The sequence below is a fragment of the Pectinophora gossypiella genome, chromosome 7 (assembly GCF_024362695.1).
Source record: "Pectinophora gossypiella chromosome 7, ilPecGoss1.1, whole genome shotgun sequence".
In the NCBI taxonomy this organism is placed as follows: Eukaryota; Metazoa; Arthropoda; class Insecta; order Lepidoptera; family Gelechiidae; genus Pectinophora; species Pectinophora gossypiella.
In genome coordinates, this window is record NC_065410.1 from 5152390 (window position 1) to 5175430 (window position 23041).

Sequence of the window (23041 nt, forward strand, 5' to 3'; positions counted from 1 at the left end):
AATAAAAGTTTCAAACACTTCCAATTTTCATCTTCTCCACCCTATCACTGTTAAGCTTGAAATGCTTTGGCTTAGGCGTGCATTGCAATGCATGTGAAACCGCCACTGGCTGGTCCCGTCTACTATTTACTTAGTCCTTACATGGATGGATAAACCAAAGAACAAGGGATAAACGGATAAGTCATTTACCAAGAGAATAGCAAAAATATCTATGAAAAAAGAAACAAATTTGGAACGTTTGGAACACTTTATTCTACGAATAGACTATCCGACTATTGAGAAATCGGCCCTATTACAAAGTGAATTTTGAACCGAGAATCGAACCTGGGACCCGAAACACTAGCTAGACCATAGAAGCTAAACATAGAGCAAAATAATTTATAACGCAGATTCTGAACTCGGTGTTATTTTATGTTTATGATAAATATTCCGAAATGTTCTTCTAACCAAAATTAAATAATGCGTGGAAATATGAATTGGATAAATTAATTTCTTTTTCGTTATGAGTAGTCACGTAGACTTTTATAGGTCCTTAAGTAACGTGATATCAGGTGAACTTTAAATAGGGGTAATAAATAAGTGAAAAGCATTTCTTAAAGATAATTATTATTATTACTTAAGCTTAATTAAGCAAGAAAAATATATCCATTAATCTGATTAAACTACAGCCCTATTTTAGTTCCAAAGATTAGCGAATTAAAAAAAGCTTACACAAGTAAGAAAAATCTGAGCTTTAAACAAATAAAACATGTTGTATATTTCCTGAATGAGGAACTTTCTAGACTACGATCCTCATAAACAATATAGATGGCGCTGTACAGATTTTTCTTTTTTTTAACCTTCTAATTTCATAGATAACAGACATCCCTATGCATCTTTTATATTAGTTTTTGGGTATAAACGATGACCCTTTTTATTACACCCAGGCACAATTACATTTTCCACTATTATTCTGATTAAAATAAAGAGACGCAATATAGGTAGCAACAACATTCTATACATAATGTGATCCAAATATATATGAATGAAAATATGTAATTATCACGTTAAAGCTGCATAACGCCATCTATGTTGTTTTTCGTGAATGTAGCCTGGAAAGTTCCTCATTAAAAGTTACTGTCTTATTGTCAGTGTTATTATTATAAACTCACGCCTATTTCCCACCGGGGTAAGCAGAGACTATAGAATTCCATTTGCTTCGATCCTGACACACTTCTCTTGCTTCCTCCACATTCATCAATCGCTTCATACACGCACGCCGGTTCAGAGTAGATCGTATTGAACCTTTTCTAAGGACATCTCCAATTTGATCATCGTAAGTCCTTCTCGGTCTTCCTCTGCCAGCCCTACCATCAACTTTCGCTTTATATACCGCTTTTGCAATTCTATTATCCTTCATCCGCTCAACGTGTCCAAACCAACCTAACAGTCCCTTCTCAATCCTAATCACTATATTGTCTTTTACACCACATCTCTGTCTTATCACACTGTTTCTCACTCTATCACTCAACTTCACACCATGTCAGTGTTATTACTTATCAAGAAAAAAAATAATTAATTATCTTATATTAGGTAATCATTTGCGTAGTACTCATAGCCAAACCACAGTACTAAAAAAATGGGCTGTAGTACCTAATGAATAGAAAATACATACATCAAACGAACTTGCTAGTCCATCAACTATTGCTTACACAAGGATTTAAAGTGTAATCTATGCGAGTATAAATAACAACAATTAATCAATTAAAAAGTAATAATCGTAACTACACTAAATATATAAATATTGTAACAGGCAGTCATAATTATTTACTTTTAAATATAATGCAACACAATTTAAATAAATTAACCATCTGTTTAATGTAGTCAAGTCACCAATATTTAAATGTAAAATATAAATAAATTATAAAACATTTCAGCCAACACACACAGTAACATAAACTTAGAATAAATAGAAAAATGAAATTTAAAATTTAATATATTTATTAAGGTTGTGCAATGATCTTGGTTGGGTCTTTCAATAACTTAGGCGTCACTTTTAAAAGCGAATGCCTAGAAGACGATTAGCCCACTTGAAATAGTCTGAGACCAGCTCATTATAGTTACCAATTTATCATTTAATGGTGTAGTTAGATAAGAGTTATATAAAAGATACTAAAATTCTAACAGACTCGAACAGTTGATATAATTAAATACTCGATTTTATTAAGTACTTACATTTTCAGGAATAAATTGAAAATAGATGAATGGCAGCTTCAAAATCTACCTTATATAAGTTATGTAGGTAGGTAACCAGGCAAAACATCTTTTTGTTTAGGAAATTAGTCAATGGTGTTAATCTAATGTTAAAGAATATTACGCGGTATTTTAAATATATTATAGACTAGAAAAATATTGTTTATACAGGGTGTTACTGACATCGTAACGAAAACTTTGAGGGATGATTCTGAATTGATATGAAATGGAATTTACCATCGCAAAATTCAAGTTTTTTTTTTTTAATTTTACACTTTTGCGATGGACAATTCACTAACACCCTGTATACACTGGTCTGAAAGATTGGCACATCCATTGCAATAGGCACACATGATGCCGATTCGGGCATCCACCAACTTAATTTTACGTGCTCTCTATCGTGCTCTTATTGTAAATGAAGGACGGCACTTCTTTAAGAGCTGTCAGGCTAAAATTATTTTAAGTTAGTGTCTGCCCGAATAGGGTTAAAAAAAATGTTGCCAATTAATAAATGCGCTGTGCTTAGAAGGCGATTGAGCATCGCCCATGTACTTTTAGTTGTGCATAGCAGGAAAATTCTATTTGTGACTAAAATATGTAAGGTAGATTTTGTATTATCTCCTGAGTCATATTAAGTTTAAATCTAGAAGACTGACAAAACTCATACAAATATGAGATCTACGAGTATGTACATTAAAAGACAGTGAGAAATGTTATTTTTTAAACTATCTCTGGTAAGTAGGCACGATGATCGGTTTGAATTGAACCTTGCGGTCGACTTTAAACGATCGGCCCAGTTTTACGATCGGCAAATTCGAATAATGGCCCCAATCCCCGCAGACACCTGCTAATTCTTTTTTTCTTTTTCTTATCCGTCGAAAAGGAAAGGGACGGGAGATTGACAACTGTGAATTTTGAAAAGAATGAATAAACCGGCAAATTAAAACGACATCTCGCTGATATGCAAACCGTTCCACGTGCGCTGTCAACTTCATTCTGTCGGGTTATTGGCCACTATAATAATTTTGGGAGGGTTTTTAAAATTTCTGCCTAAAATTGACGTGTGTTCCATAAATTTTATGACTGTCGATTACCTTTCCCTTTCTTTTTCGGCGGATAAGAAAATGACAGGTATAACTTAAAATAAAATTAGATGGTATGTACTGGAATCAGCACCAATAAGCGCCTTAATCAGTCTTCTAGATTTACTAATAATAATAAGTGTGTACGCTCACTTTATAAATAGATAATTATTACTATAAAAAATCCACAAAATGTTTTAACCTTAAATGTAAACTAGGCCACTAACATCTCACTGTCTACGGAATGTAGATCCAAATAATACTATCCTCAACATACTGAGGGATTTATGAAAACATTAACTTAAATATAAATGTAAAAATAATGTGTAAAGTGTGTGTGTGTGTGTGGGTGTGTGTGTGTGTGTGTGTGTGTGTGTGAATGTGTAATGTGTATGTGTGTATGTATGTGTCGTTTGTAATATAAATGTAGAATTCCAAAACTGACCCTAGTTCAGCCTAACAATAATGGCATCTCCATAAATGCAAATGATCACAATTTTTTTACATGATACAGAACTTTAAAAACTATCATACTACTCTACCGATTTACAAATACTTTGTAGTATTTTATCACATAATGCACTATTACATAAATAAAGACATAGCCAAAAGATAAGAGAGCTGGTGATGTGTATATTATTGGATAGTTCGCGTAATAACTGGGTATTAGTTCACGAAGTATCAACTACTTTATGCGTATTAACAGTAATATACAAAGGTTAGCGAGCCGACAGGAGCACGCGACACAAACTTATTAAACATGTATTGGAAGTTTCCACAAACAAGAGGCACAGTCTTTTAACATTTGAACAACTAGTTCACACACGAGCTTCGCACTTATAGTACTCTAAATAACACTCATTTGTATTTTATTTGTATACGATTAAGCTCAAACCGCATTTGCGACAGAATATTCTCCACGGGGCTTCTCGGTCGTAGCGCGCAGTGCGTTTCAATTCATAAGATAAAAAATAGTAGAAACAATATAGGATCGCGCCGCGCCGAGCAAGTGCGATTTGAGCTTTGCTAGAAAAACAACAGTCTAATAACGGTCAAATACTAATTACAAGTAACTATCAAATATTTAATCTGACTTATACAAGTCCATGATAGTTGTTCTACAATTTGTAACATTACTTTTGTTTTGCATACCACAATATTAATATTGTATTTTAAATACTATTATTATAAGTAGACTCTATTGTTTCATTTGTACACATTTCAACTCAGTCAAATTGACCCAAAGCATCGCAGTAAATACTTAAGCGTTTCGCAAATAATCTATAGCATTTCACTCGACTGGTGAAAGGCTTTTTAATTGCAAAATGAAAACTAGAGACGAAGATACTCAGTAAACTACGAAAATATATTTATCATGTTTGGGTCTTGATATATAGCTCCTAATATAAATTATTGAAAGACAAGAAAACAAGACATTTAAACAAGTCCACATGTAATAATTATTAAAAAGTGTTCGAGATATAATCGGGAACAAATATTATGTCAATCAATATTACTTCGACTTTTCTTGCTCTTGTTGCTATGACGCAAATTGTTACGAAAGTTATTAGCAGTGTGGAAAAGAGAGTAACTTAGTACAGAATTTTCCGGTAATTTTGAGTTTACCAAAGAGTACAGTCACTCAACCTTGTGAGAATTTTGAGATTCTGATTCGTAAGGCTGATGTGATGTGTATCATGTATCGTAGCCTAGGTTTCTTTGACGCTAATGTGATAGGCCGACGCAACGGATGGCTTACGCAGACTGATTACAAAAAAACGGAAAAAAGACAAAAATTTGAACATTGTTATTATTTGTTCATTATTGTCTCGAATAATTTTTAATAACTAAGCCTAGAGTTATAATTTTGTTTTTCAAGCATCTATAGCTTAATATAACACAAAGACATTTGTTCTTTTTCATGAATCAATCTCTTACGTCTACATGTAATTCAACATTTTGAGTTCTGTACCTTATAGGTGACGCAGAACCTCGAGGTGGGACTGTTCTTTGATCACAGAAAAATGAGTTAACTACTCGTAGTTTGGGACTGCATTAATACGATATTGCGAAAGAAAGGGTTATTAATATACGTAATAAAAAATAGGGAGAGCATTGTGCTCACAATATAAATACATGATATACGTCTAAAAATACATTACCCGATCGTATTCCAGTCTAACGAAAAGCGTATTAGTGTGTAGTGGAGTGGTTCAGCGGTCGCGGCGGGCGCGTTTGGCGCGGCCGGTGGGGGCGGCGGCGTGCGGGTCGTCGTCGTCGCGGCGCCGCGCGGGCGGCGGCGGCCGCTGCAGCTGGCTCTGCGCCGTCAGCTGCAGCTGCAGCGCGTGCGTGTTGAGCCGCTCCGCCAGCAGCAGCGGCTTCAGCGCCGCCATCTTGTGGCTGTACAGCGTCACGCGCGGCCGACTGTTCACCGCCGCCGTCAGCTGCTCCCGCACGCTCATCTCGCCGTTCTCAGAATTATTATTCCACTTATCTTTACTTTCCTCCTTATCGTCACTCTTTTCTTGATCCTCTTTCGGCTCTTCTGAGTGGTCGTCGTTGTCCGGGCTGCATATTATGTGAACTTGCGCTCTTACCTCGGCATCGAACTTCGATATGGTGCTAACGAGTGGCTTCGCCCATCCAATGTGCAGAATAGGTGTCTGGCTTCCCTCTTCCCACTTGCATATTCCATCATAAAACCTGCAAATTGTACAATCATTTTACATTCTATTAAAAAGCGTATTGTAATGGATATACATAATGTTAATGACTATTTGTATGTAAATTACTGTAATTGTGTTTTTGTAGCCTATGATAACCATTTGTCCAAAAAATGTGGCTGTCGTGATTTTGAAGGACAACAAACTTCGCGCGAATACGGGTTTGCATTCATATTATTAAAATGCGCAATGCGCATATTGTTTTTCGGCTAAATAAACAAATTTTATACTTTGTATAGAAGATATTTTGCATTATTTTGCATCCATTTATTTGTAGTATAAATTAGAGATGCGCCGTTTAGTGGTTAACCGAATTTATTCTCTATTCAGTTTGACTATTACTTATTTAGTTTCGCGTCACATCTAACCAAACCAGATTTATCTATTCAAACACTTTGTTTATTTTATTATCATATAAATAAATACCTGAGTAAAGAAGCAAAACATTCTGGATCCTTTAAAATACATCTGGCGGAGTGGCCTGAACTTTCCACTTTCATCAGTTGAGGAATCAGTTCATTTGCAATTTCTGAGAATTCTTTATATATTTCTTCATCATCACGAGAGTAATTGTAGCTGAAAGAAAAAATATTTACTGTAGTTATACCTAGTTGGTTTTTTTTTTACAAATAAGCACTGGAAAAGTGATATTTTATTTAAGTTCTATATTCAAAAATCGATTTTATTTATTAGGAATAAACCTATTTATTCTTATTAACTAATGTTACACCATTTTTACAAAAGTATGTCTATTTTTAACTAACATAAAACTATTTTTTTACAAAACTATGTTTATTACCTACGAATAAACCCCTTTTTTTTCTTATTAGTTAGTTAACATAGTTTTGAAAAAAATAGTGTTATGTTAGTTAATAATAGACATACTTTTGTAAAAAAGGTGTTACGTTAGTTAATAATAAATAGTTTTGTGAAAAATGTGTTACGTTTGTTAATAATAAACTGAAGTTTTATATGAATTAATAGAGGTGGATATGAAAATAAAAACTATTAAAACATAATACTAACTGCCGAATAACATCACCAGCACATGCCCAAGCATGAAATGCTTCCTTATACATTTTGTGTCGGTGATAGTAACCACCTTGGAAGGTGTATGGGTACACATGCCGGTCTTCGTAGTATGTCCTCGACGATCTGATTGCATGTGCATACAGTGCAGCGGAGTCCGGCCTGGTTGTGCCATTCGACTTGTGACTGTTCTCTTCTTTCAGTGATGCATCTTCTGAACAACTAGATATCCTCATGTACTCATCCAAATCCCCAAGATTGCCTAAAGCCATTGGGTATGCATCAAGGTGCCCTGAAAGATAATTGTCACAAATCTCCTGAAACATTATCCAATCAGTGCAATATTGGTAAATAATTATATGAGGTGTAGTATAATTATTTTCCTTTTACAAATTTACAAAAAAAAAATGTTAGCTACCATTTTCATACAGCAGCCATAAAAGTCGATGTTGCATTTGTGCCACCTCATGCACATCCACAGTAGGGGTCAATGTAGGATTGATTGAAGATACAAGAGCAGCCAGCTCCATCACTCTCGTGCAGACTACTGGTTTCCCCGCCACATATAACCATGACCATGCAAGAACTCCATCACCTACAGAGCGTCCTCTCTTATCCTCATTGCCTTTACCATGCCATGTGACCTGCAACCATATAAAATGTTGTAAGTTTTATGATGATAAAATAATTCTGCAAACATTTAATTTTCATTCACTTACTTCAGCAGTATCTGTTCCCTCCTTCCCAAACACAACCCAGGCGTGATCCTCGGACAAAGCCAGATGCACGTCTCTTTTACCTAGGACTTGACATCCCGCCGTTACAGCAAAGGCGACGCCAAAACAATCTAACTTGTTCCCAGTTAAGAAACTGTAAATGGACTGCAAGTGGGCGCGATCTTTATAGTAGCTCCGTGTCAAAGAGTTCCACACCACATCAGCAACTCGTTTGACCAGGTCCCGAGTCGCATACTCTCCACTGAGGAGCTTAGAGTCCACACCCCCGCGCATTAACGATACGAAGCGATCGTGAAGCGTCTTAACATCTTCCCACTCTACAGATGGAAACTTCATCTTCACGAACTTATTTGTTGACAAGTTTACATCTTTGTCACTGTTTTTTACGTTAGTCAGGTTATTCTCCACCGCTCCAACAATAATAGAAAACAAAGCCAAATCCGGCTCTTTTTCGCTGCGTAGTTGTTCTTCGAAGAGCTCGCATACCTTTTGGATGCTGTCAATGGGGAAGAAATGTTTAAACTCTGATAATCCGGTCATTATTATATATTTCACATTATTTCAAGTATCTTCAAATAAAAACAAACACGTCAAACACACCGGTTGAACAAAAATTTTTTAATACAAAATAACACAATGAACAATAGAACGAATGATTGAATGATGTATGTAATGAATGACTAGTGTGAAGGTCCTATGGTCCACCCATGGTCTAATGTCTAGCGCGCTATTCTATGACGATGACGACCCAGGTGGCTTTGATTCTAATGGTCTTGAAATGAATTACATACCTAAAAAGTAGGGCTAGTAGTTAAAATCAAGGAATAATACTACTCTCTTCAGCGTAGCATAGCATTTACCATTATTCTAAAATGGACTAATTTAAATATTGTAAAGTATCATAGGCAATGAGTGAATGGATAAACTGTGGCCCTACATGTTGGGTAGGTTGCTCCTGGTTGCTCAGTAGAACAAGCAATGTATCATAAAAATTATCAATGAATTATGTGGGACTTATACGAGAATTACGTAAAAGAGCTCGTGTTTGATAATCATTCGTGGATTAGATTAACTTCATTCATTCATTCGATTCTCTGTTAAAATAACTATCAATATTCTACATTAAATTTTGATTAAAAACCTTGTATTTGTTTGTATTTAATTAAGTGCTATTAATCAAAATATTATTAAGTTTAATTATCATACGAAGAATTACTCGTAGCTGGAATTACAAATATATATTTTTTAATATTGCTGCAACCAATTTTTGTACACAATATTTTGTGAACACTGACTCAGGCCCACATAATTATTATGAACAATGTCCAAGATGATAGACAAAGTAAACGGTATCGAAAGAAATACAAGTATATGAAAATAAGAATCAAAAGTCTTATATTAGTGAGTATAAGTTATTCAACGGCAATACCTACCTAAACCTAACCGAGCCTATGTAATAATAAAAAATATTTCAATGTCTTGTCATTGAAATATTTTTTGAAGTCATAAAATCTGAAATATTTATATGTTTTGGTCAAAATTGTTTCAGGAGAATGCAGCACTATGCGATGAAGTAGCCAAAATACAAGAAAGTATTGCAATAGTAAAAGACGAAAGAAAATTCCTTCTTCGTAAAGTCTTAGAATATGAAAGGGAAACTGAAATTACACAAACATTCTATAGAAATGATCCAGCCTTTGCATTAAATGGATCAAGAGTCAAACTAAAGAAAAGGCGCAGCCACGAAGAAGGTGGAAAATTAATGCCATAAGTGTTTCATACATAGTGTTCAGATCTGTTTTGTGTATAAATAAAACGTCACACTTAAACGAACAATTATTTTATTCTTCCTCATCATCATCATCATCATCTGCAAATGATAATAGTTGTCTGCTTTTCTTATCCTTACTGTGTTTGTTTTGTTCTTCTTTCCTTTTTCGTTTGTTTGATTCTGGCTCTGAACTCTTGGCTTTTGGTTTGAATATAACTTTCTGGCTAAGATCAGCTTTAGTTTCAGCTTCTTCTTTCTCTAATCTCTTCTTTTCCACTTCTGCTTCTTCAGCAGTTAGATCTCCAGGTTTCAGCACTACAACTTGCGGTTGTTCAGTGTCCTCGTCTTCTGCAAAATCTCCATCTGCATTTTGCAGCTCATCAAACTTATGATTCTTATCATCATAGCCAGCTTGTCTTTTCAGAACTTTCAGAAACTCTGGATCTTCTGGCTTAATGAAACTTACGTTCCTTTTCTTATTCATGTTTATTTACTTTTATAATACAAAACAGCCTTCTTGTAGGTATTATGATTATGTTAAGACTACTAGCCTTCTTATTATTGAAAACGAGGTACAATTTTCATACAACACGAAGTTATTTTTCACAGTTGTATCTGTTTATTATAGGTAATTCTGTTTTTGAACGGAAATTAACAGGGAGAGTATGATCAGAGTAGGTAGTTGGTGCCAAGAATTATTCCTTTTCTAGGGTAGTTTATTTATTATATTCAGTAGCATACTTACCAACTCTTAGAATAATACGTAGGTAAAATACAAAAATCTACACTATCATCACAAATTGTATGGATAGACGATAGAATAGAATACAAAAATAAGTTAAACAAACTCAGCAATGATTCACTCTCACAGAAAAAATTATAGGCGATAGTCTTTGGGGATATGTCAACCGCGCCCCTCGCGCACCCGCCTTCATCACCGTTTTATGACAACGACAGCTCAATGACATAGACGCAGCATCTCTACTTGGTCTGTGCATAGACGTTTCTTTGTTGCAATGTTGGGCGTTCGTTCGGTGCGCACACGTTATTTCATTGTTGATGAAGATTTCGTGATATTTACCATTTCTCTAATAATCCAAATAGGTATCTTCCCTTAAAAAGTGGACTAACCGGGTCAAATTGACATAATTAACTTATTGCCTTTGCTCAAAGGTCTTGCCTTAATCAATAATATTAAATGCCAAATTCAAATCTTCCCCGTCTGCACCCTGTATCCCTAAAAAAATATTTATGGAAGTAGGTCGTCTGATATGTGGTATATTTTTGTTAGTCTGTGAGTCAAATTACGTCAATGAAACGTCAAGCAACTGGGGTATAGTCACTGATATCTATAAAACAAGGTCTTTGCTATAAAAGACTGGACTGGTCACAGCGTCACAGCTGAGGCGGCGCCATTCGAAGAAAAAAAAAGTTATAGCTCTCATTTCCTTATCCGCCGAAAAGGAAGCTCGAGGATTGCTCTAGAGCAATAAGGCCGCCCAAATTGTACTGTATTCATGTGTTATGTGCTGATTGTTTAAATGTAGTTCTGTGCAAGAAAGTATATTTGATTTCATTTGATTTTGAAGGTGACGGGTAATCGACAGGTGTAAAATTTATGAAGCATACATCAATTTTGGGCAGAAATCTGCAGAAATTAAAAAAAAACCCTTCCAAAATTTTATATTGGCCAATAACCCGGCGAGATGCCGATTTTATTCGCCCGGATCATTCATTTTAAAATTTAAAGTTGTCATGTCAATCATTTGTCATTTTCCTTTTCCTCGGATACGAAAATGACAGATATAAATTAAAATAAAATTAGGATGTGTCTGCAGGAATCGGGACCATTTTCTGGGTAAATAAGATCGTAGTGATACTGATAGGTGAGCGTTTTCAAAATTAAGTGTACTACGTCTGAATTTTAGCTATAATTAAAAATATGACATTGTTGGAGATATTTTGATTTAGATATTATTAAGATACGCGATAGTTTATGAAATTATGTGAAGTTGTTAACAGATTAATCTATTTTACGAAAAATTATTAAATTATAGGGCGACGGGCGAAAAAAATGTCAGTTTTGCGACTATCTTAAAAAATAATTGGTCTGTAACTATAAGAAAGATATAAATATGATTTTAGTTGTGTTATGAAGATTACCAAAGATATTTTATGAAAAAAATATATACATAGTCATAAAATCTATAAAACACGAAATATGCTAGTTTTTCGTTCGGTTTTGTCACAGCTGATACCAAGGCAACCATTATATTTACGATTTAATTTCGAATATTAGTTTAATAAACAAAGTAATTATTGTGATACCGAATATTAAAATCATTTTAATAAATAATATAAATTATTAGCAACTCTCCATATTGAAAATTAGAAAAATCTAAGAATTTCTTCGTCGCAAAATGAGGGACTGTCGCAAAACTGACATACGAATTTTTCTAAGGGTGGGCTCACACAGGAGAAAACCGAACCCAAAAATGTAAGTGAATAAAATAAAAGATATACTTACACAAATTTTAAGTTTTTAACCAAATAATTATCAATTCTGAATGGGAACAGTCTTTTTGAAAATCAAGATTACTTAGTTTAACAAATAACAAACTTGTCTTCTTTTTTCAGCTTCTTCTTCATTCATTTCAGATATTTTTTTCTTCTTCGATTTTATTCTTTGTAAATTTTTTAACCTTTGGGCGTTTAATTTCTCGGGATTTTCTTTTTTAAATTTTTCTCTATATCTCCGAGACCGTTCTGCACTAGTTAGTGGCATTGTTAAGCCTAAAAAATTTAAAACCTTTTCAGTATGTAGTCTCAGCTTTATAGTGTCGGTTTTGCGACTTTACTAGTCAGCCTGTAGGTCACAGGGAAAAATGTCGCAAAACTGACGTGACGCTCTGTTCCCATTTTGTATTCAAACCGATATTTAAAAGGAAAAAAAAATACCTAGTCTTGTCACCAAATGTAAATAATTATGCATTATAATATAGTTCATCTTCTGAATAAATTAATAAAATAAAACTCACCTGAATCTGATTTTATATCGTTTCAAACCCGACAGATAAAATTTTGACGGCCGTGGAATACCAGAAAACACGTCTCGCGTCACAAAATATATTTTGTCACTAGTCTTTTTTTAAATGGCGACCGGTAAATTAAGGATAATTTTGCCATTATAAAACGAAAATAGCTACCGTAAATAATTTCAATAGGCAGTTTTAGTCGTGACAAACCCGACATGTCCGGTCGGTACACTTTTTAAGACTTTTGAAAAAATTTAACTATATTTAAATAAGCACAAGATTTAAATTATAAACTACTGGAAATGAGAGAACCTTTAGAAAACTTCAACCAATACCAAACATCAAATGATACCCTAGTACAAAAAGTTTTAAGAATCTCTTCAAACATTTATCAGTTTGAGTGGGGGACACGGCAAAATCTAGTACTTAGTGATAAAAAATTACATTTTATTTAAATAATTCCTCATAACCATGAAAATTTTGTTAGAATTTAATTAGTTTAGAATATATTTAATGTATCTCAATAATTAAAATAATTAGCTAGAAGTAAATTTTACTAGTTATTAGACTTCAAACACGAGGGACAACGTGAAAATGGGAGGTACACTTATTTTTGAAAATGCTCAGGTAGTGATTTATCTTTTTTTTACATTATCTTTGAATAAGATGATACCGGTCCAGTGTATTGTATCAATCAATGAGATCAGTGGTTAATAGTGTTGCATACCGAAAAAATAATAATGGTATACACGGCAACCAACCCTTGCTTGCTTGACGCTAGTTTCTAAAATACTACTTGCCCCTAAATTGCCCCCCACAAGTCACGGCAGCAAATGTAAAAACTCATGCGAGTCAACTTGACCCCTCATGCTGATGACGTAATAATGGGCATGCGTGCGTATCCCACAACGTACTTTTTAGTTTTTAGGCGGCAGAGCTCGCTACCAACACGCTACAACAACAGTCACGCGCTACGTTACGCAACGGTTTGTGGCTCTGCCCACCCCATTAGGGATTACGGGCGTAAGTTTACGTATCTATCGATAAATCTCACCCGTCAATTATTGGAATAATTTCTTGCTGGCAGACGAATCTCAGGATGCCGATCGACAGTTCACTATCGATAATTTAGTTAAGTAGCATCAAGTATAGTTCTTGCAATACTTTTGCGCTTTGCGCTATTGAAAACCTTCAAGGTCAACGGTATCGATATTAAAATTCTACAATTATTATTATATTCACTTAATTCCATTAAAACCCGCGGGATTTTACGGCGGGCACTCTTAAGAATCTAGTATTGCACGATAATCGACTGTATATATTGATAATCGATTATTTTTCGAAGCCTCTAAATATCGATATTGAAAATGCAATTATAATCGAATAATAATTGTTAGGTATAATCGATTATTGTTGAATGTGGAGGAAGCAAGAGAAGTATGTCAGGATCGAATCAAATTGGATGCCGAAGTCTCTGCTTACCCCGTGGGAAATAAGCAAGTTTATTATAGTATGTATAATTAATTACATCGATACTATTGATTGTAAAATAATGAGGGACTCTCCAGGCTAGGTTCATCAAATCAATATAGATGGCGTTGTACAGCTTTATTGTACTTTAACCATTTTATAAGTACTTTATATAATGTCCATATTGTCCGTCAATATATAAATTCAATAAAGACAATTTATACTCAAAAGCTAAGATAAAAGATGCATATACATATGTCTGTTATACATGACATTAGAAGGTCTAACGAAGAAAAATCTGTACAGCGCCATCTATATTGTTTTTGAGGAACATAGCCTGGAAAGTCCCTCATTTTAAATACTATTATTAAATCTATTATATATACAATAATTAAATCTATTATAATGTAACTATCGATTATTGCATAATATTATAATATATTAAAATAATCCATAGTGTTGCAACTATTTTACAATCGAAAGTATCGATTATATCTAACAATTATTCGATTATAATCGATATAATTGCAGAATTTTCAATATCGATATTTAGAGGCTTCGAAAAATAATCGATTATCAATATTATGCAGTCGATTATCGGGCAATACTAGATTCTTAGAGTGCCCGCCGTAAAATCCCACGGGTTTTAATTGAATTAAATGAAAAGTTCTAATAATTCTACGTATTAATCAATAAAAAACATTTTATATTTATTGGTTTATTTATTCAAACACAAATTGAAAGACTGACAATTAATCGGACCCAAAATGCATTCGGAAACCTACTGTGAATAATTAGATTCCCAAACCATCATGAAATTAGTTCTGACAACATTAAACAAAACATAAAAAATGTTACTACTTAACAGCAATTCACTTAGTAGTCTCCCTAGAATCTACTCAGTAATACTCAGATTCCATAGCGTACATGTTGAACATCCGACACTGGTTTCCATCACAGAGATTTTATTACCTACATTTGAAGATTACTTAAAAACATAGAAATATTCTATTTTTCTCTCTAGCAATGTAAATTGATGCATGATTTGCTGCCTATAATTAATAAAGGCTTGATGCTGCCTTGTGCATGTAAAATACACCTTTATCTAAGGTTTGCTGTTGTAAAACCTTAACTCTTGCATTCATCATCTTGCATTGTTCCATGCGGTCCACTGTACAAACTGACATAATAAGGTATATCTTACAAGCACAATGACAACCCTACACTAATGATAACAGTCCACTCGAGTCACTTTGTTGGATTTATCCCTATATTCATCACCTCATAGACCAGGTAGCAAAGCCTATTGATATACATTGTTGGACTGACAACCGCCAGTGGGTCTGGGGATAAAAGCAGTTTATCCATAAACTAAGTGTGGTGGGCATCACTAATAGATCTGGGCAAATGTGTGTGTCCACATCCAGGAACAATTAAACTTGATATATGATTGTAGAGACACTAACTGTAACATATAAAGAGCAACAATTAAGTACTAAAATTTAACCTTTAACAAATAATTCTAAAAATCTTTATTGAAGATCTGTTTCAATGAAAAATCCCTAGATTGTAATTAAAAATGAGGCAATGGAGAGATTTATAAGAATTTTACAATATTTTCGGACAGTCTCTATTACAAGTATTACAAAAGTGTCGTGTATTTGTTTTCAATAAAGTGGCTATAACAGTGGCGTTGTCGATAACGGTTACAGAATACCGACCCAGCTAAGAGGTCGTAAGCAAGTCAAGTTTACCAATGGTTGTTTGTCACCTGTATGTGGGGTGAGTAGCAATGCTTCATACATGTCAGTGGACTGTCGTCATGACGTAAATAGTGAAGATTAGTCCTGCATCTCCTCGGGCAGTTCGTGAGGGTTGAGGATGCCGGGCACGGAGAGCTGGACTCGCCGCTTCTCCTCCTGCGCCTGGCGGAGCGCGAACAACCGCTCCTCCAGGTACAAGTCGCTGTCATCCTCACCCGTATACTCCTGGAAATAAAAATGGTATGTTTTATTTATCATAAAGCTGCAGCCAGGAGACATTACAGGGTAGATAGAAAAAAATGGTATAAATTACTATTGTTACTGATAGGTAATTCGCACGAATATTGTAGTTCCAAAAACTACTGCTATGGTTTACTGCTGTTGTATATCGCCAAAATGACGAGAGAAATGTAGGCACAAAACATGAATTCTGTCAACCTATCCAGCATATTGTATGGAGGTCAATGACCGCACTGACAGCAATATTGATTGAATTGGATGAAAATGATAATCTGAAAACTCCATGATATTTATTTAGACTTAAGGTGATGTGTTTCAGTCAGCTAGGTAACGCTGCGTCAGTAGATGGCGTTACTTCTGCAGTTTTCGTATTTTTTTCCATTTATTCGTTTAGTGTTGAGTTCTGACCCAGTGAAATGTTAGGTGGCGAAATCTTACATACATTATCTTTAAGTTAAGCTACAATTTTGAAGTATTTACTGAAGATATCATATTGAAACATTGCATCAAAAGTTGGTGTCATTTCAATTTGTGTACAAACACGAAGCTGTCACACACACATGCGAACTAGGTTAGCTATTAAAAGAGATGCATAATTTGAAGTCTACTTCTAACTTCTAAATGGCGCATTTGGTAAAGCAGTAGCCGCCATTCTTAAGGTTCACGGTTCAAACCCAACTGCATGTTTTAATTGTTTTTACTTTTTGTATTTTTTTTTACAATTGAATTTGGCGAACCCGTCTATTTGTTACGGAATTTTCAAAAAGTATCACTTTTACCAATAATACTTATTATAATTAAGTATACAATAATTTACTTTGCACTAAAGTACCTTCCGTAATTTCCGTATTTTTTATTTTGTAAAATTCTAACAGGCATTAATCGCATCAGTGAACATGCGGCTAAGTAAAAAACTACTGAACGGATTTTCATACGGTTTTCACCAATGAGTAGAGTGATTCATGGGCGTGCTTTAGGGTTTATAATTTATACAAGTATTTTTTTTGTATAAAATGGTTCAAAAATGATGATGAATGTCAAACATAATTATCGTTACAAATATAGCCGACTTGGAGCTTTCGGCGAAAACGCTGCCTGAGCCCATTGAGATATAACAAAACAACATATGGTTGAATTGTTCCTTTTTTGTAGGTATACCGAAAAGTCCACAATATGTCATAATAATTATATTGTGTATAAAGAATTGTGTATATGTATTGTATGATTTTACAAATAACGATCACAGTACAGTAATAATAAGGTAGATTTTTCCTAAATTGCGTAGGTTCAAACTTTGTCGCATCGCGTTTGAAAGATGTAATAGCGCTTCAGGACGTCCCGCAAGCACGGCGCTGATGTCGCAGTATCCGCATATAATTATTATGACTTGTCATTTAGTTCCAATAAAATCCGCGGGACTTCATACGTATGTCAGTGACAGCTGGTGATAGCATGCGGGACACTTAGCAGCTAATCGAATTCTATGTTGTTTTCGCGCCCAGTCCAGACGACTCACAGCGCATTTCTGGACATATATTTATGCGTGGTGTTTATTGTTAGGTTAGTTAGTTCAGGTTAGGACGTCTTTTTATAACGAGGACGTTAAAAAAAGACGAGGCTGGGACGTATTGAAGTAGTATTTCCATATATACGCGGCCTGAAATGGGCTGTTTCGGGGACTTGAACTGGTTGCTGTCGAACTTATTATCACGTTTTCTTGATTAAAATTCATAAATAAGTCAAATAGAAAAAAGAAAAAAGATTTTATTTAGTTTTAGATCTGTCATGATGTCTGTGATGTTTGTTTATTATACATAAGAATTTCAAAATTTATCTTATTTTTTTTCCCAAAGGGCAAGGCAAAGGGAACTATGAACATACAGCCATGTCTTGTGTTTTTTTTTCTTGATGATGATTAATGAAATGATGAAACCTAAGCCCCCACCCTCGGAGCAGACTCCTACTCCGAACCCCAAACGAAGTAAGCGGCTTGTTGGCGCAAAGCGAAAATAGATAGGTACACTTTGTTTATTGAATATTCCGATTTAATAATACTATCGGGAATGTTTTCCGACTAATGTGATCATTAACCACAAAACACCACTTCGTATTGATTATTTAGATTATTCAATGAAGAAAGCAACCTTCCCGTTCCCGGTCCCACCAAAAAGTCCGCGGCAAAGAGAATATAAATAAATCTGTATGTTGGATGGAAAAACAATTAATTATAAATGACTACTATTTAGGCCGGCAAATGCAACAACTTCTTTTTTGATTTGGTTTTCCCCGAAGGGTAAGGCAAAGGGGACTATGCCCATACAGCCATTTCATTTTATGTATTGATTTTTTATTATAATATATGTCCTCTTTTAAAACACGGTATTTACCCATTATTTAAAAATGTTTAAATAAGATACGTTATTACAAAAATATTTTTCCAATATTCCTTTTCTCAGATTGTAGTATTTTTAGTTTTTTATTTATATTTATTCTCTTCATACAAAATCTCTTTATAAATTGTCACTGACATTCTATTACACTTGTCAAGTAGTCAAAGCCTTTAGAAAAAAAAAACTATCACGCACACAAACTAACATTGACACCTCTACACGCTCAGCAAATACACTGTAATCTGCACCACTACAAATGTAGAATTGATCAAAATTGAGGGTCTGAAATATGGTACTTCTCGTATTCGGACCCTAATTTTTTGTTAGTTTGCGAAAATAATACACCAAAATATTACTATTTATCGGTTTTATAACAATATTCCTCTATCCGTTTTCCTGTAGCACTGCATCAACTTTTGTATGGAAAACGAATCACCTTAATCGTAATATTTTTTTACATAATGTTATGTAACATAATATTCATACATTTTTATATTAACTATAAAACATACACCTTTGCAAAAAATATAAAAATCGCATGTCAGGTATAATATAGCTGTGAAATAAAATAAATATACTCACTCTTATCTGTACTAAGAAATCTCTGAGGTGATCCTTGAAAGCAGGAATATCTTGATTCAAATTAAACAACCCCTGAACAGTAATCTTGATCTGGTTGTCTGTTAAATGGGGGAATGCCGTTTTGAGAAGGTTCGCCACATATTCCTGTAACAAAGCAATTATTTGTGTTAGGATTTCATTTTAAACCATTGTAAGAAAAAAATACCATATTCTATAATCTACCTGTATGTAGATGACGTTGTCTGGCGTAGGTCCGAGAGGCACGGTCACTCTACCAGCTTCCACAAGAGAGAAAATGTAGGAGAGGATGGTAGCATGCATGGTGAGGCCGGCGCCGTGTGACGTGTCGGTCACGACGCTGAACACGTGCTCCAGGATGTCACACAAGTACGTCTGGTAGAAGCTCTGCGCGGCCTGCGGGTGTTGCTCCACATTCTGCAGCAATCTGTACAGAATCTGGAGCCCAGTGTCTGCTACATTTCTCATTGTATGCTTAAATGCCCAAATAATGGAATCCAACACCAACTTAAATTGGGCTGGTGGTATACTTAGGAATGCTTTGAAACAATGTGTATTAACAGCTTGTAGCAGCAAGAAAAACTCCGTTCTGTGCTCCGGATACTCCTCAAAGTCCTTATTGATCATCTCAAGAGTACATTCGAATACCGCATCGAATATCTTCGGTACTTCAGAAGTAATATGCCCTCCAAGTTTGTATACAATTGCTGCCATACATGAGAGCACTTCCGGTTCTCGTGCGTCTGGTATAGCAGTTCTCTGGTAGTCCAATAAGACTGCGTCGAGTAGGGGAGGTATGAAGTTTTCCAGGACCATGCTATTGTCGGTCGATCGCGAAACCCAACTTGCTATCAACTTCAGTGTCTCTTTCTTTATTATCCTCATATTCTTAATGAGGGGTTGTTTAGTGACAACAACTCCGTTCAGGGCAATGGCTTGACTGATGTTCTCAGACATCACTTTGTAAACATTCAGCATATCCAAGTATATTCTTCCGAGTTGTACGACATATGGATGCCCTAGAGCGCGGCAGGCACGCACGTTGGTTTTAAGAATACTCACAAGCTGTTTGACAGCTTCTGGATCCTTAAGAATGTCCACATTGTGAGATGCTTGTGAAATTATATCATCCCACACTTGGTTAGGAAGCAACATATATTTCTCTATGAGCTGCTCCTGTGCTACCTGATCTACTTGTGCACTAATCATATATCCTACTGCTTCGTAGAACGTGTGCACTTGTTGTGTTTGCAGGTCACAGATAATCGAACTGATTGTGCTTAAAATTTCTTCAATGAATGGACAAGCTTCCCCAACTTGCGTCGTAACGAAATGACGCCGACATTTTAAAGCAATCTTTATAAAAGTGTCGCAGGCCATGTCTTGGACGCCGTCGTGAGTTTCATGCATGAATTCAAAAAGTTTATTAACAACAGTTTTCAAAAACTTCCAATGAGCTCTTAAAAATCGGGGATACTGCCCTACCACATACATGATGTTACTAGCAATAATAGCTTTGTTATCTTTACCTTTCTTCTGTTCACACAGACCTAAAAGTTCCTTTATAACAACAACCAGAAATCGTTTCTCATCCTCTTCCATCATAGCTCCAGAAATAGAGCCAATAGCCCAGCATAGAGTGTTAAGGTTTTTCCAAGACCACTCTGTACCATTGACCTGATTTTGGAGCTTTTCTGTCATAATGCGCTCAGTATCTTGATAATCAACATGAGTAAGATAGACCAAAGTTTCCCTCATATTTTTGTATAAATTAATTGAATCAGTATCTTTCATGAATTCTCTTACCACTTCACCATTTTCATTCTCAACAACTAACACTTCTTCTGGTTTTGCCATTCTAGAGATCATGATATAGCGCACACTGCTCAGTACATCGGCATACAAAGCTTTTCTTCCTGCAACTTTACCAAGACTGTACAGACTGGCAGAGTGTGAACAAGGTGCAATTTTGTACAGCTCGGCTGCCAAAGCATTCCAAAATTCGAGACAAATCTTAAATATCTCCACATCTTCAACTTCAGATATCAACACAAGGTATCGAAGTGCATTGGTGAGGGTGTTAGTCATCCCTCTTTTTTCAAGGAGTTCACCATGCTCTTTTAGATAGGTGCACAGAAACAATGCCAAGTTTTGAATGAACACTTGTTCTTGATCACGTCCAGCTGCATATGCCTCACGAATGTTAGTGGTCAGAGGAAGCATGGCCTCCAACTGTTCCATGGTTTGTACAATTAAAGCCACAAACTGTTCTTCATAGTTGCTCACAGTCACACCAGCTATTTCTGTCAAGCAGCTCAAAGTCACATTACGAAACATGGGTACATTGAGGAACTTGAAAATAAGAGTGCTTATCAGTTTCATTTCAAATATGTAACCCAGGGGAATCCAGTTCAGAAATCTCAAAAGAGTGTGGAGGGTGGCATCCACAAGTGGGGCGTTTTGTGAGTTTTCCAAAACAAATTGACACAACTGAAATATTTGGCTGAATTCAGAACACATGGTGTCCTTGAGATGCTTAGCCTTAGTCTGTGTGAGTTGGCCTATACTGAACACAAACACTTCTTCACTGAGGAGCTTCAATATTACCATATTATTTTGGCAGAGGCTTTCATTGGTTTTAGAGGCTCCCACAATATCACTGATGAAACTTTCCCAGTTGTGAGGCCATTCCCTTTTTAAAACTTGGATCAGAATCATGTTGAGTTTCTTTAAGTAAACTTTGTTATTTTCCATAGTGGCAGGGTCTGAAGAGTTTTTTATAATGAGCCCAACAATGTACTTTTTTATGCCTTCACACTGATTCCTTGGTAATACTTTCCATCTCGTCTGTATTACTTGTTCCAATATTTGTAAAGCATAATATTTCGTTTCTTGGTTTTGTGAGTACTCCAATATTGTATCCACACGGGTCCAGGCATCTGGATGTTCTTTCAAAGTCGTCAGTATATCCTGGGCAATGCGTTGTTGCTCCCCGACGGTCGAGTACAAACAACCAACAATATTGTCCAGGAGATTGATATCCAGTTTTTGGTTGAAGTCCAAAAGTTTGGAAGCTTGTTGTTCCAAAGTTGCCATTCTGATTTCGAATATAAACTTATATAAATTTGTTCCCCTTATATAAAATCAAATTTGGATTGATATATTCACATTCATTCCTCACTGAAAAGAAAATATAAGAATTAGCAAGGCTTCAATAGTTAACCTCTTTCAAGTACGTACATAAAGTTGCGGTTCTATGTTTTTAATATATATGCTTATTGCAGAATTTACATCGTGTATTAAAACGTTTAGGCATGAGGTAAGTTGTATTTGTGACTATATTAATAATGCGTTTCTTGTGGGAAAAGAAAATATAGAGCACACACCCCGTAAGATCATCAGCAACGATTTCGGCGGCCGTGCTGCTATAGCATTGTACAAACGGTAATCTTATAACATTTTCAACTTACTTAATATGTTACTGATATAACATATAAGAAATACATACCCGTGAAAGTAATTTGCGGCGCAATCAGTCTAACGCACTTCCATACACACTATCCGTTGTTTTCGTCGTTTTCTTTGCGAAGCTTGAAAAAGCATACATACATGTAGTTGTCTATGGTTTAGTGCGATGCATAATTTCATTCGATCAACGACGCTCTCCAATGCAGGGTTGCCAATTTGTAGGAATTCCTCAGACAGGGTGTCTCGCAAGTTGATTGGGAATTCATTTGAAGATTGCTTCGGAAGGCACGTTAAGCTGTCGGTCTCTATTAGTCTTAAAACTCGTTCACCAACTCGCAGTGAAGAAGCGTGATTAAGACCATATTTTTATTGCTTGATATTTGAATCACGTTATGTATAGAATTATGTTGCTGATCAGTATAATAATGGGTAGAAGATGTATTGTGTCTGGGTGTAATAAAAAGGGTTATCATTTATACCCTAAAATAATACCCTAAGATA

At 35.2% G+C, this 23041-nt stretch overlaps 3 protein-coding genes across 4 annotated transcripts; all 3 read right to left on the reverse strand.

The window, feature by feature from the left end:
- Positions 1 to 593: 593 nt before the first annotated feature.
- On the reverse strand, positions 594 to 8664 carry LOC126368132 (menin). 2 transcript variants are annotated; one of them, XM_050012009.1, is made up of 6 exons: positions 8595 to 8664; positions 7786 to 8299; positions 7485 to 7710; positions 7064 to 7358; positions 6464 to 6613; positions 594 to 6017 (listed from the first exon to the last, which is right to left on the reverse strand). In XM_050012009.1, the coding sequence occupies exons 2-6, from the start codon at positions 8137 to 8139 to the stop codon at positions 5528 to 5530; spliced, it is 1515 nt and encodes a 504-aa protein (XP_049867966.1). In that variant the 5' UTR covers positions 8140 to 8299; positions 8595 to 8664; the 3' UTR covers positions 594 to 5527. The 2 variants fall into 2 exon arrangements, with proteins under 2 accessions (XP_049867966.1, XP_049867965.1); XM_050012008.1 differs by lacking the exon at positions 8595 to 8664 and having other exon boundaries at positions 7786 to 8466.
- A 963-nt stretch (positions 8665 to 9627) lies between these two features.
- On the reverse strand, positions 9628 to 10455 carry LOC126368148 (uncharacterized protein KIAA1143 homolog). The gene has a single exon (XM_050012029.1). The coding sequence runs from the start codon at positions 10056 to 10058 to the stop codon at positions 9645 to 9647; it is 414 nt and encodes a 137-aa protein (XP_049867986.1). The 5' UTR covers positions 10059 to 10455; the 3' UTR covers positions 9628 to 9644.
- Positions 10456 to 14781: 4326 nt separating this feature from the next.
- Positions 14782 to 22702, reverse strand: LOC126368126 (exportin-1). Its single transcript, XM_050012000.1, has 4 exons — positions 22581 to 22702; positions 19277 to 22252; positions 19055 to 19198; positions 14782 to 16067 (listed from the first exon to the last, which is right to left on the reverse strand). Exons 2-4 carry the CDS (start codon positions 22166 to 22168, stop codon positions 15921 to 15923), a joined length of 3183 nt encoding a protein of 1060 aa, XP_049867957.1. The 5' UTR covers positions 22169 to 22252; positions 22581 to 22702; the 3' UTR covers positions 14782 to 15920.
- Positions 22703 to 23041: the final 339 nt, after the last annotated feature.